This window comes from Phoca vitulina, unplaced genomic scaffold, assembly GCF_004348235.1.
Source record: "Phoca vitulina isolate PV1807 unplaced genomic scaffold, GSC_HSeal_1.0 scaffold6, whole genome shotgun sequence".
NCBI classification, from domain to species: domain Eukaryota; kingdom Metazoa; phylum Chordata; class Mammalia; order Carnivora; family Phocidae; genus Phoca; species Phoca vitulina.
The window spans coordinates 48,816,836-48,837,750 of record NW_022589709.1 but is presented as its reverse complement, the minus strand read 5'-3'; the positions used below and the strand labels follow the sequence as shown (position 1 = coordinate 48,837,750).

Here is a 20,915-nt window from a genome sequence, read left to right as displayed (position 1 = left end):
ATAATACGTTGTAGTTGATACTTTTATCAAATATTTATAATACCTGGTAAGGCCATTGCCCCTCTCCACAATTACTCTTTATAAAAGTTTTTTTTTTTTCTATTTTGCCCTCTTACTTTTCCATGTGAACTTTATTTATTTTTTTTAAGATTTTATTTATTTGACAGAGAGAGAGAGATAGCGAGAGCAGGAACACAAGCAGCGGGAGTGGGAGAGGGAGAAGCAGGCTTCCCGCCGAGCTGGGAGCCCGATGTGGGACTCGATCCCAGGACCCTGGGATCATGACCTGAGCTGAAGGCAGACGCTTAACAACTGAGCCACCCAGGCACCCTCCATGTGACTTTAAAATTGGCCTTTTCTTATGCCATAAAGATGTCAAGAAACTATTACCATGTGAAATTTATAGATTAATTTATTAAGAATTGATATTTTTATTATTAGTCTTCCATTTATTTACATCATCTTTTGGTACCTTTTTTTTTTTTTTTTAAGATTTTATTTATTTATTTGACAGAGAGATAGAGCCGGAGAGCACAAGCAGGGGGAATGGCAGAGGGAGAGGGAGAAGCAGGTTCCTTTTGAGCAGGGAGCCTGAGACAGGACTCAGTCCCAGGCTCCTGGGATTATGACCTGAGCTTGAAGGCAGAGGTTTAACCGACTGAGCCACCCAGGCGCCCTCTTTTGGTACTTTTAAACATTTTAGTTACATGGCTCTTAATAGATGTAAGTTTAATACTAAGTATTTTTCTTTGTGTTGCTGTTGTAAATGGAATCCTTGCTAGTTGTTTTTACTATAACAGGGCTGTTGGTTTCTGCATATAAATTATAACTAAGCTTATTGAATTCTTTTTCTATTGCAATTTTATTTATTTTATTTATTTATTTGATAGAGACACAGCAAGAGAGGGAACACAAGCAGGGGGAGGGGGAGAGGGAGAAGCAGGCTTCCCGTGAGCAGGGAGCCCGATGTGGGGCTCGATCCCAGAATCCTGGGATCATGACCTGAGCCAAAGGCAGACGCTTAACGACTGAGCCACCCAGGTGCCCCAGAACCAGAATATCTTGATGATCATTTTATTGCCCCATAATAAAAAGGCCAATTTATAATTTTTTTAAAAGTAAGCATCTCATCAGAATGAAAAGAGTTAATTTGATGATTTCAAATCAGTGGCCATTGCCTTTATTTCTTTTTTATTTCTTTTTTTAAAGATTATTTATTTGAGAGCACGAGCACATGTGAGCACAACTGTGTGAGTCGGGGGAGGGGCAGAGGAAGAAATCTTCAAGCACACTCCCTGCTGAGTGTGGGAGCTGGACATGGCTCAATCTCATGACCCATGAGCTCATGACCGGAGCCAAAACCAAGAGTCAGATGCTCAACTTGACTGAGCCACCCAGGCGCCTCAGTGGCCATTGCCTTTAAACATCCACTTTCATGGAATGGCTTGCATACTGGAGATAGCATCCTGGCAAGTGCTGGAGATAAGACCAGGCTGATTTTGTCACTCTGTACCTGTCTTACTAAAGATCATTCTGTGATTGACTTCAGTAATAACTGTATTTTTTTTTCCTTTGAATAGCTAAAAATGCCCCTCCACCCCACCTCCATCCACTGAAAGTGCTTTAATAGAGAACTTAACCATGAGAAATGGGAGGTTTGGCTCAGTTTTAGTTTAAACATGGGCATACTTTAGAGATATTGTGGGTTCGGTTTCAGACCATGACAATAAAGCAAATGTCACAATAAAACAAGTTAAATGAATATTTTGGTTTTCCAGTGCATATAAATGTTGTTTCCACTATACTGTAGTCTATTGAGTGTCCAGTAGTGTTATATCTAAAAAACAAAAAAACAATGTACATTCCTTAATTTAAAAATAGTTTAAGGGTGTGGGGTGGCACAGTCAGTTAAGTGTCTGACTCTTGCTTTTGGCTCAGGTCATGATCTCAGGATTGTGAGATCAAGCCCCATGTCAGGCTCCGCACTCAGTGCGGAGACTACTTAAGATTCCCTCTCCCTCTGCCCCCCCTCAAATAAATAACTAAATCTCTTTTTTTTTTAATAACTAAATCTTTAAAAAAAACCTTACTGCTGAAAAATGGTAATCTGAGCTTTCCGGGAGTTGTAATCTTGAAGATGAAGGGTCTTATACCTCAGTGCTGATGGCTGCGTATTGATCAGGGTGACGGTTGCCTAAGGTTGAGGTGGCTGTGGCAATTTTTAAAAATGAGACAACAGTGAAGTTTGCTGCATTGATTGACTCTTCCTTTCATGAACAGTATCTCTATAGCATGTGATACTGATTGACAGCATTTTACCCACAGTAGAACTTCTAGCTTAATTAGGAGTCTGTCCTCTCAAAGCCTGCCCCTACTTTATCAACTAAGTTTATGTGATATTCTGAATCTTCTGTTGTCATTTCAGCAGTCATCACAGCATCTTCACCAGGATTAAGTTCTGTCTCAAGAAACCACTTTATTTGCTCATCCATAAGAAGCAACTCCTCATCTGTTCAAGTTTTATCATGAGATTGCCGCAGTTCAGTCACATCTTCAGGCTCCACTTCTAATTCTAGTTCTCTTGCTGTTTCTACCACATCTGCAGTTACTTCCTCCACTAAAGTCTTGAACCCCTCAAAATCATTCATGAGGGTTGGAATCAACTTCTTCGAAATTCCTATGCATGTTGATATTTTGATATTTTCCCATGAATCCTGAGTGTTCTTAATGGTGAATTCTTTCCAGAGGTTTTCAGTTGACTTTGCCCAGATCCATCAGAGGAATCACTACCTATGGCAGATATAGCCTTATGAAATATATTTCCTAAAGAATAAGACTTGAGAGTAAAATTACTCCTTGATCCATGGGCTGTGGAATGGTTATAGTGTTAGCAGGCATGAAAACCACATTCATCTCACTGTTCATCTCTGTGAGAGCTCTTGGGTGACTAGGTGCATTGTCAGTGTACAGTAATACTTTGATATGAATTGTTTTTTTCTGACCAGTAGATATTTTAAGCAGTGAGGTTAAAATATTCAGTTAAACCATATTGTAAATAGATGTGCTGTCATCCAGGCTTTGCTTTGGTATTTGTAGAGCATAAGCAGAGTAGATTTAGTGTAATTCTTAAGGGCCCTATGATTTTGGGAATGGTAAATGAGCATTGGCTTCAGTTTAGAGACAACTGTATTAGCCCCTACCAAGGGTGTTAGTCTCTATCCTTTGAAGCTGTGAAGCTAGGCACTAAGTTCTCTTCTCTAGCTTTGAAAATCCTAGATGGCATCTTCTTCAGCTATAACAATGTAAGGCTGTTTCGTCTGCATAGGAAATCTGTTGTTTAGTGTAGCCACCTTCATGAATTGCTTGAGCTGGATCTTCTGGGCAACTTATTGTAGTTTCTACATCAGCACTTTCTGCTTCACCTTGCACTTTTATGTTATGGAGACATCTTCTCTCCTTAAACCTCTTGAACCAACCTCTCCTGGCTTTAGGCTTGTGTTCTGTAGCTTCTTCACCTCTTTCAGCCTTCATAGAATTGAAAAGAGTTAGGGCCTTGCTCTGGATTTAGGCCTTGGCTAAGGGGATATTGCGGCTGGTTTGAACTATTCAGACCACTAAAAATTTTCTGTGTATCAACAATAAGGCTCTGTCACTTTATCATTTGTGTGTTCATTGGAGTAGCACTTTTAATTACCTTTATGAAGTCTTCCTTTACATTTACAACTTGGCTAACTGGTGCAGGAGGCCTCCCTCAGCTTTTGATATGCCTTCACCAAGCTTAATCATTTCTAGTATTTGATTTAAAGTTCACTTTAATTTAGACACTTTGAGGCCATTGTAGGGTTATTAATTAGGCTAATCTTCATATTGATGTGTTTCAGGGAGTAGGAAGGCCACAGGAGAGGCAGAGAGATGGGGGATTGGCCAGTTGGTTGAGCACTCAGAACATACAACATACAACATTTATCTGTTGAGTTCACCATCTTATATGGGCATGGTCCATGGTGCCCCAAAACTATTAGAATAGCAACATCAGAGTGCTGATCACAGATCACCTAACAAAGATAATAATGAAAAAGCTTGAAATACTGTGAAAATTACCAAAACATGACACAGACATGGTGTGAGCAAATTCTGTTTTAAAAATGGCACTGATAGACTTGCTTGACACAGGATTTCCACAAACCTTCAATTTGTTAAAAACAAAAACAGTATCTGAAGTGTACAGTAAAGTGAAGCACAATAAAACGAAGTATGCCTATAGTACTAATTAATCTAATAGTAAATGTAGTGAGAGAGTGAGAGGGAAAAATTGTTTTTGATTGAAGAAAAGTCACCTGCCATAATTTATATAACTTTAGAGAGACTTTTGCCTCACATCACTGTTAATATGGGTATATTAAGGTGTTACTAAAGTAGAGTTTCTCAAACCTTGGCATGCATGCTTATCACATGGCAGTCTTAACTAAAATTCAGATTCTGATTCTGTGGGTCTGGAGTGGGCCCTCAGGTTCTGTATTAATAACAGGTTCCCACATGATTCTGGTGTTGCTAGTCACAGACCGTATTTTGAGTAACCAGGTACTAAATGACCATCTGTTTGATCTGGATATTTAGCTGAGTTGAACACAGCCAACTAAATTAAAGAGGGCGGGTTGACCACATACATCGTTCTTTTTTCCTACTCCATAGGTGGTTTTACTGCTTATTAGAATGTGCTGCATTTACAGACTCAGCCCTGTTCCTAGTGTGAACCCTCCAGACTTCAGGGAATATGATACTTTGCTACCCCTCATCCCACCCAGATTCTTTATCCAAGATGCTTTTATTCATGTGATTTCTCAAGTCTGGCTTGCCCTCCTTCACCTACCCAGCACTTCTCATCCTTCAAGACCCAGTTCAAATCCTGGTTTTAGAACATCTTTTCCAACTGCATTAGCCTACTCCGATCCATCTTTTCTCTAACATTTTACTTTTATAATCAGTATTTTATTTTTATGTCTGTTAGCTTGCTTCCCTAGTTAGATTGTAGACCTCTTAAGGATAAGGTCTTTCTTGGACATTTTGTATCCCCACATGACTCTCCTGTTGGGTATCTAAAAAGCAATTTAGACAGTGTCTCTGAATCTGTTAATCTTTGACACTAAAAAGCAGTCTCTATTCCTTTGTTCTTTCTCTCAATTAGTGCCAGACCCCTAGTAGTCATCCTTAATTCTCTCTGTGCTAAAATCTGGTTTTTCACCAAGTACCACTGATTTTATCTCCAGAGCATTTCTTGAATCTTTGTTCTTCTCTCCCCCAGTGTAAAAACTTCCAACTTTCATGGACTCACCCAGGAGCCTGTGAACTGATCTCTCTGCATGCACTCTGATGCCCCTTCCAAGCTTTTCTCACAACTGTGGCATATAACTCAGCGCCAGCAGGGTCTCTTAGTATCTCCAGAATTGTCTTTCTGCCTGCTGCTTCCCCTGCTTGTGTGCTCTCTGTCAAATAAATAAATAAAATAAAAACCAAAACAAAACAAAAACCACTTGTTAACACAGCAGAAAGACATTGATCTGATCACTGGGCTTAGCAGAGACAAAACTCGTGTTAATTGGTTATTACGAATTTATTTTTAATCTTTTTTTGTTTTACTTTAAAAATAAGCATACATGGGACTCCTGGGTGACTCAGTCGGTTAAGCATCTGCCTTCGGCTCAGGTTATGATCCCAGGGTCCTGGGATCGAACCCCTCATCGGGCTCCTGCTCCGCGGGAAGCCTGCTTCTCCCTCTGCCTGCTTGCTCAGTGGGGGGCCTGCTTCTCCCTCCATCTGCCGCTACCCCTGTTCATGCTCTCTCTCTGACAAATAAATCAGATCTTTAAAAAAATAAATAAAAATAAAAATAAGCACCCGTACACTGAAATACAATGTTGTCTTTAAGTAGGTTTGTATTATCATATAAAAATTAATTGACTTTGTTTTATTTATGCGTTCATTCATTCAGTAGACTCCACGCCCAGTGGAGAGCCCAGGGCTGGACTTGAACTCAGGACCCTGAGATCAAGACCTGAGCTGAGATCAAGAATCAGATGCTTAACTGACTGAGCCACCCAGGCACCCCAGTAGACTTTGTTTTATATGAATTTTAGGATTACAGAAAAATTGAGCAGAAAATACATAGAGTTCCCATTTATTCCCCTCTTTCCCACAGTCTCCCCTAATATTAAAAAGCATAGTTTACATTAGGGGTCATTCTTTGGGTTGTGCAATTCTCTGACACACAAATGGGGAATGTCTGTATCCATCATTACAGTATCATACAGAACAGTTTCACTGCTCTAAAAATCACATGTTCCCTTACTCATTCATTGGAGTGTACCACCTCTCTCCAACCGCTGCCAACTAATGATTTTTTTTTTTTAACCTGTCTTCATATTTTGCTTTTTCCAGAATTGGTATTATAAAATATGTAGCCTTTTCAGATTGGCTTCTTTTCACCTTTGAATATGTATCTAAGGTTCCTCCCTGTGTTTTTTGGGGTTTTTTTGTTTTTTGTTTTGTTTTTGTGGATTGACAGCTCATTTTTTTTTAAATGCTGAATGAATATTCCGTTGTGTGGATGTACCACAGTTTGTTTATTCATTTACTTATTGAAGGACATCTCTGTTGCTTCCAAGTCTTGGCATTTATGAATAAAGCTCCTATAACCTTTATGTGTAGGTTTGTTTGGATTTAGGTTTTCACCTCATTTGGGTAAATATCAAGGAACATGATTGCTGGATTATATGGTGACAGTATATTTAGTTTTGTAAGAAAGAGATACCATGCTAACACTAATCAAAAGAAAGTTGGAATAGCTATATTAATTTGAGATAAAGCAGACTTTGGACCAAGGGAAATTACCAAGGACAAAGAGAATAATAAAAGGGTTAATATAATAAAATAATATAACATAATAAAAGGGTTAATTCTCTAAGAAGACGTAATAATCCATGATGTGCATGTGCCTAACAACAGATCATAAGAATACATTACCACTGACAATGAATGGGAATTCTGGTCGTTCCATATCCTTGCCAGCATTTGGTATTGTCAAGTGTGTAGTGGCATCTCATTGTTCTAATTTGCAGTTCTCAGATGACAGTATGATGTTGAACATCTCATATGCTTACTTGGCATCTGTATATCTTATTTGATGGGTATCTTCAGATCTTTTGCCCATTTTTAAATTGGGTCGTTTTCTTAATGTTGAGATTTGGGAGGTTTTTGTATGTTTTGCATTAACAGTCTTTTATCGGAAATGTATTTTCCAAGTGTTTTCTCTATAGCTTGTCTCCTCTTCTTTTTTTTTTTTTTATTTTATTTTTTTTATCTTATAAGATTTTATTTGAGAGAGAGAGAGAGAGAGAGAGCATGAGCGAGGGGGAGGGGCAGAGGGAGAGGCAGACTCCCCACTGAGCAGGGAGCCCAAATCAGGGCTCGATCCCAGGATGGATTGCGACCTGAGCCAAAGGCAGACACTTAACCGACTAAGCCACCCACCACCCTGTAGCTTGTCTTTTCATTCTTTTGAGTGTCTTTTGTATAAGTTCTTTTTTTTTTTCTAAAGATTTTATTTATTTATTTGAGAGAGAGAATGAGAGACAGCACGAGAGGGAAGAGGGTCAGAGGGAGAAGCAGACTCCCTGCCGAGCAGGGAGCCCGATGATGGACTCGATCCAGGGACTCCAGGATCATGACCTGAGCCGAAGGCAGTCGCTTAACCAACTGAGCTACCCAGGCGCCCTCTTTTGTATAAGTTCTTAATTATAACAAAGTCCAGCTTATAATTTTTTTTTTCATGGATTGTGCTTTGGGTGTTGTGTCTAAAACATCTATCAAACCCATGGTCACCAAGATTTTCTCCTAGGTTATTTTCTAGGAGTTTTATAGTTTTGCATTTTACATGTGGGTCCATGATCAATTTTGAGTTAATTTTTGTGAAAGGTATATAGTAACGTCTGTCTAGATAGATCCCTTCCTTCCTTCCTTCCTTCCTGCATATGGGTGCCCATTTGTTGAAAAGAGTATTCATTGAATTGCCTTTACTCCTATGTCAAAAGATTACTGGATTGTATTTGTGTGGGTTTGTTTTGGACTCTATTCTGTTGATCTGTTCTTTTATCAGTACCCCGCTGTCTTGACTACTGTAGTTTTCTAGTGACTAATGAAGTTGGATAGCATCAGTCCTCTGACTTCGTTTTTCAGTATTGTGTTGGCTAATCTGAGACTTTTGCGTTCCCATATAAACTTTATTTATTTATTTTTTTTAAAGATTTTATTCATTGATTTGTCAGAGAGAGAGAGAGCACAAGCAGGGAGAGTGGCAGAGGGAGAAGCAGACTCCCCACTGAGCAGGGAGCCCAATGAGGGACTCGATTCCAGGACCCTGGGATCATGACCTGAGCCAAAGGCAGACGCTTAACCGACTGAGCCACCCAGGCGTCCCCCCATATAAACTTTAGAAGTGGTTTATTGATATCCACAAAATAACTTGCTGATACTTTGATTGGCATTGTGTTGAGTATCAAGATGTATCAAGATCGGGGCGTGCCTGGGTGGCTCAGTTGGTTAAGCGACTGCCTTCGGCTCAGGTCATGATCCTGGAGTCCCTGGATCGAGTCCCACATCGGGCTCCCTGCTCGGCAGGGAGTCTGCTTCTCCCTCTGACCCTCCCCCCTCTCATGTGCTCTCTCTCATTCTCTCTCTCTCAAATAAATAAATAAAATCTTTAAAAAAAAAGACGTATCAAGATGAAGAGAACTGACATCTTGACAGTAGTTAAGTTTTCCAGTCCATATATATGGAATATATCTCCATTTGTTTAGATCTTTGATGTCTTTCATCAGAGTTGTGTAATTTCTTCATTTAGATCTTGTGCATTGATTTATACCAAAGTATTTCAATTTTTGTGTGCTAACATAAGTTATATTTGGAGGGGTTTCTTCCCTCCCCTCCCCTCCATTCTCCTCCTCTGGATTTTGTACAGAGTGATGTCATCTGTGTAAAGACAGTTCTGTTTCTTCCCAGTCTGTATACCTTTTATTTATTTTATTCTATTTTATTTTATTTTTAAAAAGATTTTATTTATTTGACAGAGAGAGATACAGTGAGAGGGGAACACAAGCAGGGGGGAGTGTGAGAGGGAGAAGCAGGCTTCCCACTGAGCAGAGAGCCTGACACGGGGCTTGATCCCAGGACCCTGGGACCATGACCTGAGCCAAAGGCAGATGCTTAACTGACTGAGCCACCCAGGCGCCCCACCTTTTATTTCTTAATTGCATTAGCTAGGACTTCCAGTATGATGTTAAATAGGAATGATGAGAGGGGACCTCCTTGCCTTGTCCCTTATCTTATGGGAAAGCATTTAATTTATCACAATTAAATATGATGTTAGCTCTAGGTTTTTTGTTCTTTATCAAGTTGAGGAAATTTCCCTGTATTCCTAGTATGCTGATAGTTTTTTTTTTTCATGAATGGCGTTGGGTTTTGTCGGATGCTTTTCCTGCATCTATTAATATCATGATTTTTCTTCTTTAGACTGTAATGTGATAGATTACATTGATTTTTTTTTTTTTTAATACTGAACCAGTCTTGCATACCTGGAATAAATCATATTTGGTCATAATACGTGATTCTTTTTATATAGTGTTGTATGTACTTCCTAATATTTTGTTGAGGATTTTTACGTCTACATTCATGAGAGATGTTGATCTGTAGTTTTCTTGTAATGTCATTGTTTTTGGTATTAGGCACATGCTGACCTCTTAGAATAAGGAAGTATTCCCTCTATGTTTGTATTCTTGAGAGATTGTAGAGAATTGGCAAAATTTCTTCCTTAGATTGTTGGTAGAGTTCACCAGTGAGCCCATCTGGGCTTGGTGTTCCCTGTGTTGTGAGGTTGTTAATTATGAATTCAATTTCTTGAATAAAGGCCTGTTCAGATGATCTATTCTTGTGTTTCATTAGAGTGTGTCTTTTAAGGAATTCATCCATTTCACCAAGTTTTTTGAATTTGTGGGCATAGAGATGTTCTTATATTCCTCTTAATGTCCATGGGATCAGTAATGATGTCTCTTTTTCATTTCTGATATTAGTTATTTGTGTCTTCTCTTTTTCTTTGTTAACCTTGATAGAGGTTTATCAATTTTATTGATGTTTTCAAAGAACCAGAGTTTTTTGTTCCATTGATTTTTCTCTATTGATTCTCTTTTTCAATTTCATTGATTTATACTCTAAATTTTCTTTTTTTCCAGCAGTCTTTGAAATTAATTTGCTCTTTTCTAAGGTAAAGATTTAGATTATTGCTTTCAGACTTTTGTAATATGCATTCAGTGCTGCAGATTTTCCTCTAAACACTTTTACTGCAACCCAAAAATTTTTTTTTTCATTTTTCTTGAGTTGAAAATATTTTAAAATTTCTCTTGACTTTTTCTTTGACCCATGCACTATTTAAAATTGTGTTGTTTTATCTTCCAAGGATTTTGGGGATTTCCAGAAATATTTCTGTTACTGATTTGTAGTTTAATTCCATTGTAGTCTAAGAGCATACTTTGTATGATTTCTGTTCTTTTTTTTTTTTTAAAGACTTTTTTTTTTTTATTTGACAGAGAGAGATAGTTAGAGCAGGAACACAAGCAGGGGGAGTGGGAGAGGGAGAAGCAGACTTCCTGCGAAGCAGGGAGCCCGATGCGGGGCTCAATCCCAGGACCCTGGGATCATGACCTGAGCCGAAGACAGACGTTTAACGACTGAGCCACCGAGCCACCCAGGCGCCCCTGATTTCTGTTCTTTTAAATTTATTATGATGTGTTTTAGGCCCAGAATGTGATCTGTCTTGGTAAATGTTCCATGTGAGCTCAAAAAGAATAATGTATTTCGCTGCAGTTGGATGAAATAGTTGATAGATGTCAATTATGTCCCATTGATGGTGCTGTTGAGTTCAGCTATATCTTTATTGATTTTCTGCCTGTTGGATCTGTCCATTACTGATAAGGGATCTTGATGTCTCCAGCTGTCATAGTGGACTCCTTTTCTCCTTGTAGTTGTATCCATTTTTAACTTGGGTATTTTGGTGTTATGTTTTTGGGCATATACACATTAAGGATTATTATGTCTTGGAGAATTAACTATTTTATAATTTTCTCTGATAATTTTCCTTGTTCTGAAGTCTGCTTTTGAAAGTAATACAGCTACTGCAGCTTTCTTTTGATCTAGTGTTAGCATGGTATGTCTTTACCACTTTAACCCACTTTAACCCATCTGTGTCTGTATTTAAAGTGAGTTTCTTTTAGACAACATACAGTTGGATCTTGTTTTTATGTTCACCCTGATAGTCTCTTTTAATAGGTGTATTTCAGCCATTGATGTTTAAAGTGATAATTGGTACAGTTGGAGTAATACCTACCGTATCTGTTACTATTTTCTTTTGATTGCCCTGTTGTTTCTGTCCTTTTTGCTTTCCACTCTTGGCCTTCTGGTATTAATTGAGCATCTTATATTATTCTGTTTTTTTCTCAGTATAACATCCTCAGTTAGCATGTCTGTGATGCTTTTAAAACTTTTTTTTAGTGGTTGCATTCAAGTTTGCGATAATAGGTTTGCAATACTAACCAACCTTTCTTTCAAATCATGCTGTTCTACTTTACATGTAGTACAAGTACCTTATAACAAGGTATTCCCAGTTCTTCCCTCCTGTCCCTTGTAACCTTGCTGTCATTTACTTTACTAATCTGTAAGGTGTAATCACTGGATGTATTGTGACTCCTATTTTGAGTAAACTAGTAGCTGTTAGATCCGTTAAGAATAATAGGAAAAGATGTTATTTTACTTTTATTCTTTTTTTTTTTTTTACTTTTATTCTTGTCTAACATTCTTCCTTTCTTTATCTAGATCCAAGTTTCTGACCTATATAATTTTCCTTCTTTCTGACAAATAATCTTTTAATATTTCTTGCAAGACAGTTCCCTCAATTTGTGTTTGCCTGAGGATCTCTTTTATTTCTCATTCAATTTTGAAGGTAATTTCACTGAATACAAAATTCTAGGTGTATGGATTTTTAACTTTTTTTTAAGTTTTGTTTTGTTTTGTTTTGTTTTGTTTTTAGTAATCTTTACACCCAATGTGGGACTTGTACTCACAACTCCAAGATCACAACTTCTGACTGAGCCAACCAGGGACCCCTGAACTCTTACTATTTCACTCTACTTCTCTTGTTTGCATGGTTTCTGAAGAGAAGTCTGATACAAATTTTTCCTTACTCTTTTATAGGTAATTGTCCCATGCTTCTTGGATATTTTTTTTCAAATATTTTTTTTGTTTTTGCCTTTCAGTTTTGGAAGTTTCTACTGACATTTCTTCAAGCTCATTTGCTGGTTTGTTTTGTTGTTGTTTTGTCCAGCCTAATAATAAGCCTATTGAAGGCATTTTTGCATTTTAGTGGTTTTGATTTATAGCATTTCCTTTTGATTCCTAGTATTTCCAACTCTCTGCTTATGTTATATACATTCGTTCTTGCATGTTGTCTGCTTTTTCCATTAGATTCCTTAGCATAATTTTAAAAAGATTTATTTGTGTATTTAAGAGAGAGTGTGTGTGTGTGAGAGAGGTGTGAGCAGGAGTGGGGGGAGGGGCAGAGGGAGAGAGCCTTCAAGCTGACTCCCCCTCTGAGCATGGAGCTCGATACCACGACCCAATGAGATCATGGTATGAGCCAAAACCAAGAGTTGGTCACTCAACCTGTTGAGGCACCCAGGCACTCCAAGATCACTTACCATATTAATCATAGTTTAAATTCCTGGTCTGATAATTCCCATATCCCTGCTTTACTTGAGTATGGTTCTGATGCTTGCTGTCTCTTCAAACTGTACTTTTAATATGCCCTGTAATTTTTTTTGAAAGCTGAACGTGATGATACTAGGCAAAAGGAGCTGAGAGAAATATGCCTTTAGACTGAGGTTTTGTTATTCACCTAGAGGAGACTCATCTGTGTTAATCTAGGCAATTGCTATAGGTGGCAGAGGCTAGGATTTCCTCTGGTGTCTTTGGTTTTGTCTCCCGTGGTGTTTTGGGTTTTCCTAGTTCTTAAAATCTTTTTTTTTTTTTTTAATTTAAGATTTTATTTATTTGACAGAGAGACAGCGAGAGCAGGAACACAAGCAGGGGGAGTGGGAGAGGGAGAAGCAGGCCTCCTGCAGAGCAGGGAGCCCAATGCGGGGCTCGATCCCAGGACCCTGGGATCATGACCTGAGCTGAAGGCAGACGCTTAATGACTGAGCCACCCAGGTGCCCCACTTCTTAAAATCTTAAAAAAATGAAGTTTTTTTCAGTTTCATTCTTTTATACAGGAGCTCTACTGGTGCAACAGCAAGGAAGTAGGGGAGTAGGAAGTGCTCATCATAGACTTAAGATTACTTTTTTAATCTTTTAACCTCTTAGTGTGTGTGTGCCCTAGGACTATTTTAGACACTATATTTTTTAGTTCTAGAATGTCCTTTAGGGGTGCCTGGGTGGTTCAGTCGGTTAAGCATCTGACTTTGGCTCAGGTCAAGATCTCGGGGCCATGGGATCAAGCCCCCAAGCACCCCCCACCCCCCGTGCTCACTTGCTCTCTCTCAAATAAATAAAATATTTTTAAAAAATTATTTCTCCTTTGAGATTTTTATTCTTCATGAGCAAATTGCATCCATTAGCATTTTATAATAATGGCTTTAAAATCTTTGCTAAATTGAGGGGCTCTTGGGTGGCTCAGTCAGTTGAGTGTCTGCCTTCAGCTCAGGTCATGATCCCAGGGCCCTGGGATCGAGCCCCACAGCGGGCTTCTTGCTCAGCGAAGAGCCTGCTTCTCTTGCTCCCTCTGCTGCTCCCCCTGCTTGTGTGCTCGTTCTCTCTCTCTATCAAATAAATAAATAAAATCGTTAAAAAAATTAGAATTAAAATAAAATCTGTGTGAAATCGAAAGTATCTCATCTTACAGTTCTCCATTTAATTGCTTTTTGAGCATTGTTTTGTTTTCCTATTTCTTTATAGGTCTGCAAAATTTGGATTGTATTCTGGACATTATAAATGGTACCTTGCAGAGCCTCTGTTGTGTGTTATATTCTTCCAGAGAATGTTGATTTTTTTTTTAAAATAGATTTGTTTTAGCAGATACTTAATTTAATTGGTTCAACTGCAGACTACTCATCGTTCACAGAAGCGCAGCTAAAATATTACATTTTTATGTTTAGCTGCTTTGCCCACAGCCTATCTTGTACGTACATAGTTCTGGTAATCAGCCTGAAATTTGAGTAGAGTTTATTTATTTATTTTTAATTTTTATTTGTTAGAGCGCACAAGTGGGGGGGGGGGCAGAGCAGAGGGTGAGGCAGACTCCCTGCCGAGCACGGAGCCCAACTGGGGGCTCCATCCCAGGACCCTGACATCATGACCTGAGCCGAAGGCAGCCGCTTAAGACCAACTGAGCCACCCAGATGCCCCTTGAGTAGAGTTTATATACCAATTTGGGATTTCCTCCTTTGGCTTTCTCCGTTTCAGCATTTACCCCCTTTTCTAGGTGCTGTGGTTGTCTTGAACTCTGTCCTCTGATTCTTCAAGCACCAAAACTGTAGTTTTCTGTTTCAGCCAAACTTCTCTCCTCTGGCAGCCACTGGGGCCTCCCCTCAGGCCAAATGCCGTGAATAAAAACTCACTTACGGTTTTCCTATCTTCTAAGTATTGATGTTCTTTCCAGTTTTTATTTATTTCTGGTCACTTTACAGTGCCTTCAGGTAGTAGTGTTGTAATATTTTGCCCAGGGTTTATAGTCACCATCAATGGGAGAATTGGTCTAAGAGGAACTATTCAGCTGATACTGGATAGTGGAAATTCTCCATGTTAGCAGTGGAAGTTGGAATTACAATATTAACAGAATAATAAGTATTTATATAGTAGTTCTTTGTCATAAAAACATTTTAGATTATCTGATCCATCATGATTGTTAATGATAATAGTAGGCAAAAGACTAATGCGTAGGTGTTGCTACATTTAGTGGTAAGAATCTGGGCAGGAAGTGAATTTGGACTCTAAATTGAGTATAATATGTATAGCGCAACGTAACTAAAGCAAAAAGTTGGGGAGGAAGATAGTAGTGAAAACTTTAGGTATGGAATGAAAAGCAGAATTTTGTGCCTTTGAAATGAGACTGTCACAGTTTGTAATTTTTATTTGTTTTATTTTTATTTTCTAAAGATTTTATTTATTTATTTGAGAGAGAAGAGGTGAGAGGGGGAGGGTCAGAGGGAGAAGCAGACTCCCTGCTGAGCAGGAAGCCCGATGCGGGACTTGATCCCAGGACTCCAGGATCATGACCTGAGCCGAAGGCAGTCACTTAACCAACTGAGCCACCCAGGTGCCCCAGTTTGTAATTTTTTAAAAACTTATTTAGTTTTAGTTATTTAGTTTCTGTTTATTTACCACACTGTAAGCTTCCTGAAGAGAACAGCCATGTTTTTGTATGCCCCGCTTTTAGGCCAGTGCCTAAGGTATTAGATGTCTGTATTTGCCGAGGAATGAATGAAAACATACACAAACACATACACGAGTACCAAGGAGTGCAAGTAATAGTTATAAAAATCTATTATAGTCAGTCTTAAACTCTTTAGTACAGTTGAGGTTTTTATTAACCTAGATTTTGAGGGATGTGGTAAGTGGGAGTTGAAAGTTAATGTGGGAATGTTCCAAACTGGGAGGAGGAGGGGAGTGCCAAGAAGATTTGGGAAAATTAGTAAAATAATATTGTAAGAGTTGTTAACTACTTTGTATATTAGCAAAGAAAAAAATTTTTTTATAAATACAGAGAAAGCTACAAGATACTTGGGAAAATATATTTAAGGACTTAAGTCTAGGCAGATAGATAGTATGGAGTCCCAGAAAATACACAGAACAGGAATAATATGATGAGAGCAGTTTGAAAGGGATGATTCAAGCAGGTCTTGAGTAGTAGGACATCTCAGCATGGAGATGAATGATGAAAAGCATTCAGTGATTTTCATTCCTTCTGTGTTTCAGTATTCTAACATCCGAAGAGGATAAGGGAGGGAGTTAAAAGGAAGTATTTATAGGCTATTATAATCAGATTCTTTGTAATAAAATTTTCTTGTTCCATAGCTTTTGGATAAGCACAAGAATACAGAAAGCATGGTCGAGCTTCTGGACTTGTATCAGATGGAGGATGAAGCCTATAGCAGCCTTGCAGAAGCCACAACTGAACTATATCAGTATTTACTACAGCCATTCCGAGACATGAGAGAACTTGCCATGCTACGGAGACAACAGATCAAGGTATTTTTTTTTTTTTTTTTTTAAACCTTCATAGTTCCCTGCCTGTTTCAAAGTTCTCAGCCTGGCTGGCCATAGAGGAGCTTTATGCCCATAGAGGAGCTTTTTAAAAATGCAAATACCTGGTCCTTTCTCCCCAAAGATTCTATTTTGGTTGATTAAGAAAGATTACATAGAGCCTGAGCACCTCATTTTAGAGTATCTCAAAGGGCATTCTGTTGAGTAGGCAGGGATGAGAAGAGCCTAGAAAGGTAAGTTGTAGATGCATTGAGAAATCTACAGGGAGCAGGGAGCCTGATACGGGGCTTGATCCCAGGACCCCAGGATCATGACCTGACCCAAAGGCAGACCCTTAACCACCTGAGCCACCCAGGTGCCCCTATCCTAAGGGATCTTAAACAAAAAAAACCTGTTGAAAATAATATGTAAATTTAGGTACAAGGTTAATGTTAAAAACTCAGTTGCATTTTCTGTCTTTTAGAAATGAAAATTATAGAAACTTTAAAACACCATTATAAGTATCTCTGAACATGAACTGTTTAGAAATAAATTTTACAAAATATATGAAAGTTCTGTATACTGAAAATTATAAAACTTTGCTGAGAGACATTAAGTGTACCTTAAGAAATGGGGAGATCATGATAATAGTTTGGAAGACTCAGTAATGTTTAGATGTCAGTTTTCAGTTGATCTGTAGATTCAAATTAAAATTCTAGTAGGTTTTTTTCCCCCAGAAACTGATAAGCGAATTTATAAATTTTTATGGAAAGGCAAAGGAGGGCTTTAACAGTTTTGAAAAAGGTAAAATTTGAAGTCAGGTAATAAGTCCTCCTTACTAAAAAACTAGAGAAATCCAGACATTGTACTATTGGCCTAGGATAGAATTGTAAATCAACAGAATAGAATAGAATCCAGAAGTACATGCGTGGTTATATAGTAAGTTTTTCACGAAGGTGACAGAGCAGTTCAGTGGGAGAAAGAATAATCTTTCCAAGAAATGGTACCAGAACAACCGCATACCCACATTAAAAAAACTGATCTCATATGTGCTTGGCTGAGGAGCCAGTGGGGTGAAGCTACCATCTGTGGGATTATGACTGAATGCCTCTAAGTCAGAATCCTGCCCAGGCAGACCAATAAGGCAGCACCACAGAGACTTGGTTGGCCTCGGATAGTGGGTCCCCCGCCTCCCTGCCAGCGGGCCTCCGCAGGTCGTGACCGGGATCTGGTGTGGAGAGCCCCTGTCCCAGGAAAGGGGGCCGCCCCGTCGCCCGTGACGCAGCGCACGTTCGTGGGGAACCTGGTGCCAAACCATTCGTAGATGACCTGCTTCTGGGTCGGGGTTTGTATGTAGCAGAGCAGCTCCCTTGCTGCGATCTATTGAAATTCAGCCTTTGACACAAGGGTTTATTAAAAAACAAAGAATTTTTAGGGCGCCTGGGTGGCTCAGTTGGTTAAGCGACTGCCTTCGGCTCAGGTCATGATCCTGAGTCCCGGGATCGAGTCCCGCATCGGGCTACCTGCTCAGCAGGGAGTCTGCTTCTCCCTCTCCCGCTTCCCCCTCTTGTGCTCTTTCTCTCTCTCACTCTCTCTCTCAAATAAATAAATAAAATATTTAAAAAAAAAAAATTAAAAAAATAAAAAATAAAAAAAAAATAAAAAACAAAGAATTTTTAAAAATTTTAAAAAAGAAAAATTAAGGGGGAAAAAAACAAAAACAAACCATGTACAAAAATTAACTTGAAATCCACCTTAGACCTTAGAGGGGCGCCTGGGTGGCTCAGTAGGTTAAGCGTCGACCTCTTGATTTTGATTCGGGTCGTGAGATCGAGCCCTGTGTTGGCTCGGTGCTGGGTGTGGAGCCTGCTTAAGATCTTTACCTCTCCCCACCACCACTCCCCCAGTTCTCTCTTAAAAAACAAAACAAAACAAAACGGAAAACTTATATAAGAAAACATAGGAAGTTTTCACAATTTTGGGAAAGAAAAGGTAAAGGCTTTTTAGACAGGATGCAGAAAACTTGAGCCATAAACTTTAAAAAATGTTTTTGATAAGTTGGACTTGACCAAAATTAAACACTTAATTTTTGAAAGATCATTAAGAAATAGAAGGCAAGCGCACAGACTGGGAAAAAAAATACTTCTAATACATCTGAAAAAGGAACTGTACAGCTCAGTAAGACAACCAAAAAAATTTAAAAATCAGCTAAATATTTGTTTATTTACTTAAAGGATTTTATTTATTTATTTGTCAGAGAGTGAGAGAGTGCACAAGCAGGGGGAGCAGCAGGCTGAGAGAGAAGCAGGCTCTGTGCTGAGCAAGGAGCGTGATGTGGGGCTCCATCCCAGGACCCTGAGATCATGACCTGAGCCGAAGGCAGACGCTTAACCTGCTGAGCTACCCAGAAGTCCCTAAAAATCCGCTAAATATTTAAAAGACACTTAAAGAAATGGCTAATGAGCACACACAGAGAAGCTTAAAATTGTCATCATGGAAATTCAAATTAAAACTACAGTGAGATACACACCCATTAGAGTGAATATAATTTAAATTTCTGGCACTAGGGCACCTGGGTAGTTCAGTTGATTAAGTGGCTGCCTTTGTCTCAGGTCATGATCCCAGGGTCCTGGGATCGAGCCCCATATTAGGCTCCCTGCTCAGTGGGGAGCCTGTTTCTCCCCACCCCCCACCTGTGCTCTCTCTCCGTCAAATGAATAAATAAAATCTTAAAAAAAAAATTGTGGTGCTCCCAAGGGCTGGTAAGGATATGGAGTAACTGGAATTCTCAGATATTCCTAGCATATTTTACAGTGGTGTAACCACTTTGGTAAACAGTTTGGCTGTTTCTTAAGGAGTTTTATATATATACATACCTTACTACTCAGCTATTCAAATCCTAGTTATTTATAAAAGAGAAATGAAGACATCTACTCCGAAGACTGATACACTAATACTCATGCCACCTTTCTTCCCAGTAGCCCCTAACTGGAACAGCCCCAATAACCATCAGTGGGTGAATGGATAAGCAAAATGTGGTAGTTCCGTATTACAGAATAAATACTCAGCAGTGCAAAGGAATTTACTCTCGATAGGCACAAAAACATGGATAAATTTGAAATCTTGCTAAGTCAAAGAAGTCAAATACAAAAGTGTATATTCATGTGTGAAGGGATGGATGGCATGAGGAATCTTCTGGAGGTGATAAAAATGTTTTGTGTCTCAATTGTAGTGGTTGTTGCTTGGATGTATACAGCTGTTAAAACTCATCAAATTGAGCACTTTAAATGGATTAATTTATATATAAATTAAGCCTTAATAAAACAGTTTACAAAAAAATATGCTGAACAAAAGGCAATAGACACAGTGTAAACTGTGTGAATCCATTTATGTGAAATTCTGGAGATGATGGTTCTGATCTATATTGACAGAAAGCTTAGCACTTGTTGCCTGTGGTTAGGCAATGGAGATTGACTAAGAGGGAACAGGTGTAACAGAATCCTTTGGGTGATTGATAGGCTCTAAATTTTGATTATAGTGGTTTTTACATGAATATATAAACTTGTCAGAATTCATCAAAGTTTACACTTACATCGGGAACATTCTGTTGTATGTAAATTATAATTTAATAAGGGTGATTTTTTTAAAAAAAGGAAAAAAGTATCATGTAAAAGTTGATGTAGAGGCACACAAATTGGAGTGATCAATACTGCCTAAAGATACATGGAAAAAGAGGGATTATTGAGCACTTCACCATTGAAAGAATCAACAATTCAATAGGAAGTGGGTACATATGTCTGCACTGGAGATTGGAATACAAAATACTCCAGATACAGATAAAAACAGGAATGGTACAGTGAATAGGCATGTATGTGCTTGTGCTTTTAGTCAAAATGAATTATTGAATAAATTACCAAATCTTCACTCCTGCCTGGCACCATTGGTCAATGCTGGTAAATAGCATGGCTGGGATTGAAACACATGTCTGTTGGACTGCAAAGCTTGCTGTTTTAGTTATACTACAGGGTGTAAATTGTTTGGTATGTCTCGGGTCTAAGGATTTGTAGTAAATGAGAGGAAAGGTGGTCCAGGGCTAGAACACTATAGCATCCTGTGGAGTTTGACCTGTACTCTAGATTCTTTAGAAAGAACTTAATTTCCAGTGCTTTTAACCTAGATATTAAAGCATGATCGAAAAGAAGTTAACTTGGTACCCTGAATGTATATTTGTATTATATATTATATAATTATAAAATATTCATATGCTTATACTTAATATATCTTGATATTTTACAAAATATATATTCACATTTTATAATATAGTTACTATATATTTTATATTAAGTATACTTTAGTCTTTTTTTTTTTTAAGATTTATTTTTTTGACAGAGACACAGCGAGAGAGGGAACACAAGCAGGGGGAGTGGGAGAGGGAGAACAGGCTTCCTGAAGAGCAGGGAGCCTGTTGCGGGGCTCCATCCCAGGACCCTGGGATCATGACCTGAGCCGAAGGCCGACACTTAACGAATGAACCACCCAGGAGCCCCAGTATAGTCTTAATTATATTTATATAAATG

At 38.6% G+C, this 20,915-nt stretch overlaps 1 protein-coding gene across 1 annotated transcript in view; it reads left to right on the top strand.

Annotated features, from left to right (window-relative positions):
• Positions 1-20,915, top strand: part of JMY (junction mediating and regulatory protein, p53 cofactor) — a 94,028-nt gene that overhangs the window by 18,945 nt on the left and 54,168 nt on the right. Inside the window, 1 exon segment of the mRNA XM_032404125.1 lies at positions 16,171-16,344. Coding sequence (XP_032260016.1) covers positions 16,171-16,344 — 174 coding nt within the window.